Source organism: Eurytemora carolleeae, unplaced genomic scaffold (assembly GCF_000591075.1).
Source record: "Eurytemora carolleeae unplaced genomic scaffold, Eaff_2.0 scaffold299, whole genome shotgun sequence".
NCBI lineage: Eukaryota > Metazoa > Arthropoda > Copepoda > Calanoida > Temoridae > Eurytemora > Eurytemora carolleeae.
Window position 1 is genome coordinate 138575 of NW_019396463.1, and position 12655 is coordinate 151229.

Consider the following 12655-nt stretch of genomic DNA (forward strand, 5'->3'; position numbering starts at 1 on the left):
GATACAGACTGATTTAAAATTGTTAAGTAGTTCGATACATAGTGGTTTTTAATTGCTAAATTTGGTGGATAAACAGTGGTTTAAAATTCGTTAAAAAAAAGTGGAAAGACGGTGAATTAAAATCGTTAAAAAGGAAGAAAAGCGTCTTAAAAATGTCGTCACTCGTCAGCTGAAAAAAATCACAAAAAATGGTAGATGCAACACTGCATAGACACAGTGGAGAATTGATTAGTTTCATATTTTGCGTAATTTTCATAAAATGGATAAGTTTCAGCAAACAGTTCTCTAGAATGGAAAATTTGCACTTTTAATGTTTTGAAATTTGAAATTAATGAGATTCATCTTTCACAATTACTTATATTTAATAGAACTTATATTTCATAGAACTTTATTGCTTAAAAAGTTAAACGAAAACATTTATTAATATTTAAGAAAACCCTAATTAATTCTTATATACATTTCAAGGGATACGTTTAAAACCAAATTGAGACTCCACCCCAACCCTTCCTTAGATGGCTAAATTCAAAGACTATATTTGAATATGTGCATGTACATGTACATTATACATGTATAAATTTTATAATAAATAAACTTGTAAATGTAGTATGTAAACTAAACTAAAGAAAAAGATCTATCAAACTTTATCTTTAATGTAATTTTCATGTATTTTTCGTTTCCTCTATTTTGTATAAATGCATAAAGAAAAGCTAAACAAGATTATCAAAACTTTTAGTCAAACTATATCTCATGACGCACATCAGCGGTATTATCATTTTTCATTTAATATCTTATTAATTAAATTTAACCTTGTTAAACAGATTATTGTAATTTACAATAGTTGATGATAACTATTATACAATTATTAGCATTATTATGGCTTTTATCCTTAGTATTGAAAATAGATGGTTTTTAATAACATCAAGATACAGTATGGAATTAGAAATAAAAAGTAAGTTTAACGATTCACAACAGAAAAAAGCCTGCTTTCATTGATAGCACTCCACAAATCTATGGTTATTTGATTTACATTTACAAACCCTTTAATTATGTTAGATTAAAGGGACTGTAAGCATAATTTCAGGTGACCATCATACGAAGATATAAACGCCCGATTTACAACGGTTCCCTTGAAAAATTTGTCTGATCAAACATTTGGTAGAGAAACTTTATATAAAAATGAACGGTTATGCATATCTAATTTATATACTTGATAAGACAAAACTTTAAAGGGTAAGGTTGTAAATCAGGCAATGTCATCTTTGTATGAAGGTTAACTTGAAAATACACTTACAGTTCCTTTAAGGTAAACCTGTTGTATTTCGTGGAGGCTAATACTTGTTCCATCACCACTTTCTGAAGGTTTATCCCCTGCAGTTAGTCCAGGGACCCGCCCTTGTTTAACCATCTCATGGCTTTCTGGGCCCTGGACCCCCTTGGACCCGTGGGGACCCTGGTTTTCCTTTGGAGCGCCTTCTCTGTGCTCGACAAAGTTTTCAACTCTGTTCTCCCCATTCCATTTTACTTGTTTCTCTTCTATTTGATTATGATGATGAACGTGTGGTTCCTGTGTGGCTCTTGTGGTTGAAGGTTGGATATGTGTGGCAGCTGTTACAGATCGAATCTGTGGTTTAGGTAGAGTAGGAGGCTGAAAAAAGAATAAACTTTATTGCTTATGAAATTTAGATTATAATTGCAAGTACAACTCTCTCTCTATAATTATTCATTTATTGGTTACACATTTGCCTCTTTTTTCTTATAATTAATATTTATATGTAACCAATTAATTTGTAAATTTCAGCACCGCGTCCCACCCCCCGCTCCATATCACGGGCAGCCGTAGAACATTTGAACTTCCGAGCCGGGTCAACCTTTCTGGTCCCAGTTTGTACTGTATCGCCCAGATAAATTGTGATAATAAAGCAGACACTCAATGGACTAGCCTGTGCAACAAGATTGACGAGGTCAGACTTTAGGTTGAATTTACTTTTACTAAAGAGTCAGAGGTGCATGATATAGTCATTCTTACCTTAGGACAAACCACAGGTTTGGAAAACGTGTTCATGTTTACATTCCTTCTTTCCTCCTGGTAGCTTTTACTTTTATTTTCTGATGTCTTGATATCATTCAAAATGTCTATCACCGACATTTCTTTGTCATTTCCTTCATACACACTTGCACGAGCTGCAACAAATGTTTCAAACGATGGATTTGAACATGGTGGCAGTTGGCACGTGGTAAGTTTTGGCGCCGCCATGTTTGATTTGTTTTGCGCATTTTTGCAGCACGGTCCAGCTTTACATGTGTACACTTTGCGAAGATTAATATTGTCTGTTCTAGAATCAATTACAGCCTGAGTTTGAAGATTATTTCTCACATAGTAATCCGGGATTCCCTTCCTACTATTCGTTATATTCGACAGGCAGGTTGGGTTCAAAGTGATGGGAGACGTCGACTGAAGTTTTATCATTTTTGCATTCGAAATTTTCAGATATATTAGATTGTATATAGTATATACTTGAAGAATACAAATACAATAAAATGATAACGAAAAATGAATTATCTATTTCATTATGTGGGAGACATTTAGGATTTAGTGTGATCTTCCAATGTTAAAAAACAATAAATTTGAAGCACACTGTACACTGTACTGTACCACAGAAGCAAGATTACGTTATGTACGGTTGAAGAAAAAGAAAAAGTTGTTTTAAAAATTTTTTTAAACAGAATTTTTTGTGGATCATTGTTACTAAAAAACCTCACTTAGCATATTTCTTAGAATTGTGTTATAAAGTTTATATTCTTGAAATTTTTGCAGAAGCGTACCTACGAATCTTTAATAAATTGATATGGACAGCCTTTTAGTTTGGTGAGGTCACTATAAACATGTTATGTTATGAGCTCTGGTCAAAACTATAGCTAAGATGTGCATTGTGCACAGACCCCCCCCACCACCCCACCCCCTCTATGCTGAGTAAGTAACTAATATATTCATATAAAAATGAATGAATGAAAATAAAAATCTAAATGTAAAATTATACAGGGTGTCCCACGAAACATTACAAATGAAAATGAAAATCGAAATGTAAGATTATACAGAGTGTCCCACGAAACATTGCAAATGAAAATGAAAATCTAAATGTAAGATTATACAGGGTGTCCCACGAAACATGACGTTGGTGAATAGTTTTGAATATATTCTTCCATATACTGTATTAGATATTGAAAACTTTTTGTGAAGTTTATTTAGTTAAAGAGTCTTCGACTAAAATATATTTTATTTTTATATCAATTTTACTTTAATATAACAGTCATATATAATTATTTTTTGTTAGTCCCTTTAGTATCAAACAACTTAAAAAATCATGGAAGAAGACATTTCAAACTATTCACCAACTGTCATGTTTCGTGGGACACCCTGTATATTAAAATGGAAGAAGAAAAAATGTAATCAGAATAAGAGTATATACGGTGGAGATATCGATTACTCGCACTGCTGAAAATGGACCATCAGGTTTCAAGTCAAAACATCTAAACTTTTTTTTGGATTATGTTTAAATGCAGGCTACTGACTTATATTCTCGATTTTCAGAAAATGTCCCCTAGGGAATTTTGAGCATCTCAATTTTTAAGAAGTTGTAGAAATAAAGTGCATTCACAGGTCTAAAATTAAACAAAAATTTCGTTTCAAGACTTTAATCTGCTTCTTACGGGTTCTTTGACGATATTTTTAACAGTATATGACTATAAATGGTCTCCAAATTTTTTAATCTTTCTTTAACAGTCATGAAACTTATTGTAGCAAAAAATCAAACCCCTAAGTCAACTGCCTGACTGTCAAATGCGGCCTGAAAGTTTTTTTGATGTAATTTTTACTAATTTTACTTCAAAAAGTCTTTTTCAGACAGTAATTGGGCAATTATAGGGTTTTGACTGTTCGGGAAAATTCACAAAATTTGGGGACCCTGCCATCAACGGTTCTAAAAATATCGAAAAAAACACAGAATAATCTTGATTAATCTTTGAACCTACTGTTACGATTGAGTTTAGACTTAAAAATGAACTTGATTTCTACAATTTCTTTAAAATGGATTTAATTAAAATTCCCTAGGTGGCATTTTCTGAAAATTTAGATTAATATATTCGGAAGAAAAAAATAGGTGTTTTAATGGTTCATTTTCAGCAGTGTTACTCTTAAACGTGATTTTAAAGAATTTCATACATGCTCTATGGATCTAAAGCTAAAACTTAAATCGCTTAATTTGTACAACATTACAATTTCATTTTGCTGAGCCGTCTTGATAAGTTGAAATCCTTCTTAATTTCCTACTCGAATTCCTACTCCTCCTGATTTCCTACTTGATTTCCTACTCCTCATGAGCCTACGTACGTACTTGATTTCTTTCTTGATTTTCTTCTCCTCTTGGCTCTTGAGCCTTATTGATTTATTACTTGATTTCCTTCTCCCTCTGAGCCGCTTGATTTCCTACTTCGATTGATGTCCCACTCCTCATGAACCTATTTGATCTTTTAATTGATTTTTCTACTCCGCCTAAGTCAACTTGATTTTTTTTTATGAAAAAAAATGATAATTTCCTTGGTTGATGTATGCCTAGGTGAGGATCTGCAGGATGAGGAACTAGGAACACCGGAAAAATGTCTTCTTCTGAAAATTGGAAAATATTGAAATTTAAATTTATGTGATTTACATTTGTGGATCAGAGCAGATTTGGATTTACTACATACATATACATATTTAGGTGGCCATACCTGTAACAAAAAAATTAGCTTTCCTTCCTTTTTGTCAATTCCGGGGGGGGGGGAATTGTGCAACTCCTATTTCTATTGTCTCAGATCTTTTTATTATTTCTAATCAAAGAAAAACGCGCAAACCCAGTATTACTCTGATTTTATTTATGTAAATTAACCTTTTAATAAAGATAATCGAGCATACTTTTTTCTAGTTATTCATTCCAGTAAAAATATCAATTTTTTTAATAATAGTTTGATAATTGAATAAAAATGATTCTATTAAATGTAATTACAAAGTTTCAAAAATCTAAAATGATTGAAAAAACAATTGACAAGAGCAAAGCTATAAACTGGAAGAAACACACCCTTTCCATTTATTCAAAGGTTGAATTGAGATTTCTTGACCGTATTCCTGAGTATCCCCCTGGACTTAAACCGAATGAACGTTAGTGCGAATGTACGTTAGTCCGATCAATCATTAGTACAAACGATACGACACTGCCACTAACCTTCTGCTGTCATGTGCCCTGCGCTTAGTTTGAGTTGATGCCGCGTGCATTTTTGTTCTAGGTGGCGGTAGTGTAGCAGAGGAGAACCTGGACACATAATCTGATCAATACTTGTTATATTTAATACAGGGGCCTTGGTGACTTAGATCTTTGATTTCAATATCTTAGCCAGGTATGTGAGGTATCTATCCATATGGACGGCTATAAACCTAGAATCTATTTGTAAGTTAAAGTGACAGGAAAAAAGTTTCTGGGTAAAAAAACCTGGAAATAAAAACTTTGGTAAAAAGTCCCAATTTTCTAAAGTCCTAGGATAACTGTCACTGGAAATAAAGTCCTGAGTTTCAGATTCCTGGGACTTTTTTCCTAAAATAATGTGGGAGCTGCTAATAAAGTCTCAGGAAATAAGATCAGAGGAATTAAAGTCCTTAAGCAAAAAAGTCATTTGTCCTGGGAAAACGAGGTCAAGTCTTAGAAGTTTTCATAAAACGGACGTTTCTTCTATTCATCTGCCTTTTTTTACATGGTAGTAAACATCTTTTGTTTCCATGCATTTCCATTGTAAAAGGACTTTTTTCCAAGGACTTTTTGTATGAAATCATACTGGAACCAGAGAAAAGTCCTAGAAAATAAAGTCTCAAAATGGTAGAAATTTATTTCCAGTGACTTTTTATTGCCAGGACTTTTTTCAACAGGACTTTTTTAGTGCCAAAATTTAGGATTTATTTCCGTAAACTTTTTTTCAAAAAATTTTTTTGGCGGTTACGATAAAACTCGATGGTGCCCAAAAACGGAAAGCTCTTTCAAAGTAATGGAGCTAATCATCATTTTAAAAGTTTAACCATCATGAATATCGAGTTCAGCTGTAGTCACTAAACGTTTTGACTTTGAACTTGATCCTGCTATAGTTGCTCTGTTAATCTCTATACAAGTGATATGTTTAAAGATATCAGATGTTGTAACTGTCATGTATTCAATATTTATAATATTCTATGTACATTGTACACTAATTTGGACCCCTTCTTTGCAGTTGGCCCAGGTACAAGTGATTTTGCTAAGTATACACAGTTCAACTTCTTCTTGCTGCAAATAAAATCTGGCCCCTGAGCTCACTTTAGAAACTATTAGTTGGGATCTTAAAACTCTTTTAACCGCCCAATCCATGAAAAACAGCTGACATATAATAATTTTTCTATTTCTTATAAACTTCAACCTCAGGTCTTGTCTATAATTTTGTAAAAAAAAATAACAAAGATCTGTATTTAGATCCGTCTGGCCCGCCTAGCTAACATGTTCTTATGAACTAATTAGTCTAAATGTGAGCCATTAGTGAAACCAATTTAGACGAGACATGAAACATTTCTCAAATATATACTTTCTCATTCAAACTTCGTGGTTTTAAGCTTGGAAATAGTTTCCCTTTTCCTGTACACTATTGAAAAAAAATAATTATAACAAGAGGAAAGAAAAACCATGTGCAATAGGACCTAAAACATGTGAAATATTGGTAACATTATTTGCCTAATAACGCAATAAATAACTTGATTGCTGTCTTCCCATTTCAAAGTTTTATGGATAGTACTGTACTAATTTATGACTGATTTGGCAATAAAACGCAAAAAAATAATCATGAAAAATTTATTTTTAATTGAATTATTTAAATATTATAAAACCTGGGAGGAGAGTCCACTGAGGTGGGTGGAGCAGTTGGATCCGGTCTCAGGGGCGGTAATCCTTCACTCTGGGAGGAGTGGGTGGAGTAGGATCTAAAAAATAAATAGACGAAGATTAACAATCAATATGTTTTAGAATAGAATACGAATAAAACTAAGCTTTATCATGGCATTGTTGTATTGTATTTACCTGTATCGACGGTGTTGAGGTCGTCTTCCGAGAGATCTGCCGCGTCTAGTTCCCAGATCCTCTCTTCCACCTCGCACGCTATATCCATCTAGAAAGCATTAAAACAATCAATCAATCATAAATACTATTATCTACCTTGTATTGGGGTATTATCCCACATTTTATTGAGGTTTCATCCCACTTTGTATTGAGGAATTATCCCACTTTGTATTGAGGAATTATCCCACCTTGTATTTAAGTATTATCCCACCTTGTATTGAGGAATTATCCCACCTTGTATTTAGGTATAATCCCACCTTGTATTGAGGTATTATCTACCTTGTATTGAGGTATTATCCCGCCTTGTATTTAGGTATTATCTACCTTGTATTGAGGTATTTTCCCACCTTTTATTGAGGTATTATCTACCTTGTATTGAGGTATTATCCCGCCTTGTATTGAGGTATTATCTACCTTGTATTGAGGTATTATCTACCTTGTATTGAGGTATTATCTACCTTGTATTGAGGTATTATCTACCTTGTATTGAGGTATTCCTTGTATTGAGGTATTATCTACCTTGTATTGAGGTATTATCTACCTTGTTTTGAGGTATTATCTACCTTGTATTGAGGTATTGTCCTCTGAATCTGAGGAATTATCTTTATAGTTTGACTGTTTAAGAATATCCATGAGCTGTCTCGTGACGTCATCTGGAGGTGAGATGTCCCCAGGTCTACAGATAAATAAAATTATTAATAAAACTAGATAATACAATATACATACAATAGGGTTCTTAAAACTGCGGACTGGGAAGATGGTGTTTGAGTAATCTTATTTGTATTTGATGCAAATAGTTTTAACATTAGCTTAAAAATAAACTTACAAAGTGAAATAGATCTATGTAGGTTGGACACTGAATTACTGAGGTTATCTTCATGAGACTTTTTAAATCAATAACTCAAGTCCAACAGTCGTCTTCCTATTGCACAGTTTTATAGGGCCCACTATTTATACATACATATAAATTATAAAACATCAAATCAAACAAAACTATGTGGTACAAAGAGGCTCTAATTCTTACAAAACATCCCTGTTTAAAAAGTTCACAAGAGTTTCATAAAAAAATTATTTCTGCATAAAGCATTTTGTTTGAGATAAACATTTAGTTTTCTAGGATGCATATCCTCTACTCAGAATCCATTCTTCAAAAAGGAAACTCAGATTTAATGGAATATTTCATGAATGAAAACTTACAGCCTTGTTTCTTTTCTCTTGCTGTACTTGACGCTGTACATTGGCCTTATATCTAGATATTTCGGCCTTTCTTGACTTGAACTTCCGCCTCCTGCAGAAAAGTATTCTTCATTACAAACAAAAATGAGAAAAAAAATATTCAAAATCTAATTGTAAGGTAATGTGCAATAGTAATACTATCATGGTGCAGACTTGGCAAAAAATGAAGCTTATAATATTATTTCTTATATTGAAATCCCAGCTAGAAAAATCACTCAGTTACGTAAGATTATTTGTACTCGGTCGGTGAAAGGATGGTACAAGGTGTGTTTGATCAAGAATGCAAATTAGATTGCAATTTCTTTATTCATTGGAGAATTTCCGTGATTAATCGCTTGTTAGAAGGAAAAAGTTGTTAGCGTTTGATTGCATTATACAAAAAATCTGATGAATAAAAAATCAGTCTTCTTCCGGCAATTGAGTAGAACCAAATCTGAACCCGGGATTTAAAATTTTCGGCTGGGGTCGTAATTCCTTAAACCCAGCTTTAAGATCAAATCTTAGAGTCAACTACAGCTTGTGTCACGTGATGAACAGCTGCGAGATCTTAAGCTCGACTTATAGAGTTCGGCCCAGTGAAAATAAAAGCGACCGTGGTTGGTTTTAGTGGAGAATAAGGCTCAATGTAAACTCTTGTTCTCTTCAAAACCTGGAATGCGCCAATTCCTACCCTGAAAATCCGCCAAATACAATATTAAACAGAGCTGGAAACTTTTGAATGGTAGATATCTGGATTATTGCTTGATCTCTATTTCTTAATCTCCAGAATAAATAATTCTTGTTCTCCTCTTGTTATCAATCTCAAGATTAATTAACCGATCGGAATTAAGGATATCCCATTCTAAAGTTCCCAGCCCAGAGCTGAAAACTTTAGAATGAAATATCCAGATATCCGTCGGATAATTAATCTGAAGATTAAAGTCATGAGGTAAACAAGCAATATTTAATTCCGAGATTAAGAAAAAGAGTGGATTAAGCCTTAATCCTGATATCCACCATTCTAAAGTTTTCAACTCAGGCTTTATAACTCAACTCTTTGGAAACTTAGATGCAACTTAAATCCGAAAGCTCAAGCCGTAAATAAGGCCTAACGACAGCTTAGACCTAAGTGTATTTTCTTGAATTTTTGAAATAGAATGAAAAATGCAAATTTTTAAAGTACCCCATCCAACGAGTTCAAGAGCCAGGCCAGCTAGGGTGGCCCTGTAAAAATTGTTCAGATGTGCTTTTTTTTTTAAAAGATATATGAAACTATATGAAACATCCAAAGATTTGTTTTTTTTTTACCATTTTTTCTGTAGCCGCCAGAAAAACGTGATTTGTTGGCCATTTTTGGCCTTTTTTTAATTTGAGTGCTAAATTGTTCGTTAAACCCTTAGTTTTAAATTTAGAATGATGTTTTATATATTTTTGGAAATCAAAAATACTATTCTAATTAATTTATTTTTAATTTTTTCTGTTTTCTGTATGGTCTAATGTTTCTAGAATGTGCTTATATATTCATTTATCTTCAGAAATGGCCATTCTATAGCATCTAAAATAAACTGGTGGCTTTGCTCTTGAACTTGTTGGACCGGGTTCCCTGATATGGTTCTACTCAATTGCCAGTGGAAGACGAAGTTTTTTACTCAGTAGATTTTTTTATAATGCAATCAAATGCTAACATTTTTTCCTTTCCTACAAGCTATTAATCACGGAAATTCTCCTATAAATAAAGACATTACAATATAATTCGCATTTTTGATCCAACACACCTTGTACTTTACTTTTCGGAATCCCAAAATCGTTTATTTGTAAATCTGTATATCTAACTAAGAAAGAATAAAAAAATGTATCTTGGTCTCTATTCTAAAGTTTAAAGAAAAAACCTGGTGAATGAGCAGTGGATTCTGAATGAGAAATAGAACTGTACCCACTAGCTGATACCTCACCACCCCCACTAGCACTGTTCTGTACAGAACTATACTCTCCTTCATCAACTGTACTAGGAGGATCATACCCCCGGCCAGTATTGGTGTATGGTACAGTAGCGGTGCGAAGAGGTACAGATATGTAATTCCCGGATTTTCTCCTGTACATATTTCTGGGGACAGTACGATATCCAGGATGGATATTTTCCTCTGCTCCAGGTCCTGATCCAACACTAACCATACTTTTACCTCCAGACTCACGTTTATTAACTGCTCCAGGTCTAGTCAAGGATCGGCTAGCTCCGACTCCGGATTCTGATCCAAACTCACTGGTTGAACTCTGAGGCTCAACTTGATTTGATCTAAATATGGGTAAATGCAAAACAACCCCATTAAATTACTCTATCAGTTATTATTTTAGTCTATAATTGAATGATAGTGATGCCATTGTGGATATTTTTTAGACAAATTGTTTTTGAGATTTGAACTTTTTAAATTCACATGGAGGTCAACATTTTTAGATGCGTATCCTGGGATCAAGAAGTAACCAAATATACTGTGGTCGTTTCGGTGGGGTGCACGGGGGTGGACGTGAATTTATGGTTGGGCAGAGGGGGGGCGGGGGGTCTGAGATATGGTTAATAGGAGGAGGGGTACAAATAGTGTGTGATAGACTGAGGAATGGGGGGGGGGGATTAGATTAAGGGCAGGTTTACTTTATATTACCTAGGTTGTTGTTGTTGAACAGATTTCCCCTCCCCTACTCCTGCTCCCGAGACAGGGGTGTGACCGTTGATAGAATTATGACCGTTGCCAGGGGAGTGGCTAACGGCAGGGGCGTGGTTTATGATTGGGTTGTGAATACCAGCATGATTCCGAACAGATATTACAGTTCGCCTTTATTATATAAATCTCTTATTCATAATTCCTGCAACATGTTCAAAGTGAAAATTTAAAAATTTTAGGAAAATTACTGAAGAAATTATTACAATAAACAAATAAAAATTGGGATTTGGTAAACCTTCTCAATATTAAACTTCATTTTTTCCTGTAAGGATTAAGAAATTTTCCTGGAGTCTTCATCTTTTGAAATCTTCTCTTCGAAAACTGTTTTTTCAGTCTGAGTCCGACCATTTTGGGAGACAAGGACATCAGACTGTAAAGGTTTCCTATCAGGCTGGGATACGGTGCTCACTTTATGAGTGATAAGAGGAGCTGAAGAGTTACCGGTTCGGCTGGTGGTCACCATTGCCATTGCCCTCTCTCTCTCTTTCTCCTTGGTCTAAATATAAACAAATTAACAATTTCTGCTGGTTCGACTTTGGGCCTTTCGTAGGATAAAATAAATAAAAACATGAGCCGGCCATTTTTAATCTGTATGTATTGCTAGATAGATTTTAACAAGAAAAAATACCAAATGATATGATATTATGATTGCTTATTCAACGAATCATTTTGAGATAAGTTACAATGGTGCAACTAGCACTTTTGTGAGGGAGGGCGAAATTTGATTTGAGGGCTGGGGGGGGGGGGCTGTAAAATTTGATTTTAAGAGGTTAGGGGTGGGGGCTGTAAAGAGAAAGCGCTGTTTTCAGGATTTGAAGTAAAAAAAACGGTATTTTTTAATTGTTGAAGGGTTGGCTATGTGCTAAATAATATACCAAATTCTTATAATATTCATAGCTTGTTCTTGTGTTTAAGATGAAAATATTCTTTTAGCAGATTTCAGTAAATTAATTAGACATATGCGCGAAGCGCCAAAAAATCTGTTCTTTTAGTGTCTTTTCATGTATTTCTTAAATCTTGGTGTCTGTTAGTCCCTGACTTAGTCATATTCACTATGTATGTAAAAGTAAAATTATGTTATGTTCTAAGAACCATTCAACTTTATAAATTATAATTCTTGTAAACCAATTATGTGATTTTATCGCCTCTAACATTAAGTTTAATTTTCTTATTAAAAAAGGATTCTTTTAAAGATTGCACATTATACAAAATTTCAAATTATTTTTCAAATAAATAGTTTATAATTTATCTAAATTAAAAATGCACTCCAGGGTTGAGGACAAGGATTAAAATAAGTCTGATATGGTGATAACTCAGCAGTCAACACCAACAGTTTTGGACAAGTTTACCGCTAGGAATCTAGAAAGCGATTAAGAAGAGAGGGAGGGGCAGTATAGAAAAAAGAAATAGAAAGAAAGAAAGAAGACGAAATTAATAAGAGAAAGAAAGAAATAAAGAAAGAAAGAAAAAAGTAAGAAAGTAAGAAAGAAAGAAAGAAAGAAAGAAAGAAAGAAATAAAGAAATAAAGAAAGAAAGAAAGAAAGAAAGAAAGAAAGAAAGAAA

At 33.6% G+C, this 12655-nt stretch overlaps 1 protein-coding gene across 5 annotated transcripts in view; it reads right to left on the reverse strand.

The window, feature by feature from the left end:
- Positions 1–12655, reverse strand: part of LOC111703752 (uncharacterized) — a 61840-nt gene that overhangs the window by 3043 nt on the left and 46142 nt on the right. For all 5 annotated transcript variants that reach the window (XM_023475794.1, XM_023475792.1, XM_023475795.1 and 2 more), the window contains 11 exons: positions 11377–11588; positions 11033–11203; positions 10265–10668; positions 8358–8448; positions 7724–7836; positions 7122–7209; positions 6932–7024; positions 5259–5345; positions 4594–4663; positions 2027–2452; positions 1310–1645 (listed from right to left, as the gene is read on the reverse strand). In XM_023475794.1, coding sequence (XP_023331562.1) covers positions 1310–1645; positions 2027–2452; positions 4594–4663; positions 5259–5345; positions 6932–7024; positions 7122–7209; positions 7724–7836; positions 8358–8448; positions 10265–10668; positions 11033–11203; positions 11377–11588 — 2091 coding nt within the window. The remainder of the gene's footprint in view (positions 1–1309; positions 1646–2026; positions 2453–4593; positions 4664–5258; positions 5346–6931; positions 7025–7121; positions 7210–7723; positions 7837–8357; positions 8449–10264; positions 10669–11032; positions 11204–11376; positions 11589–12655) is intronic.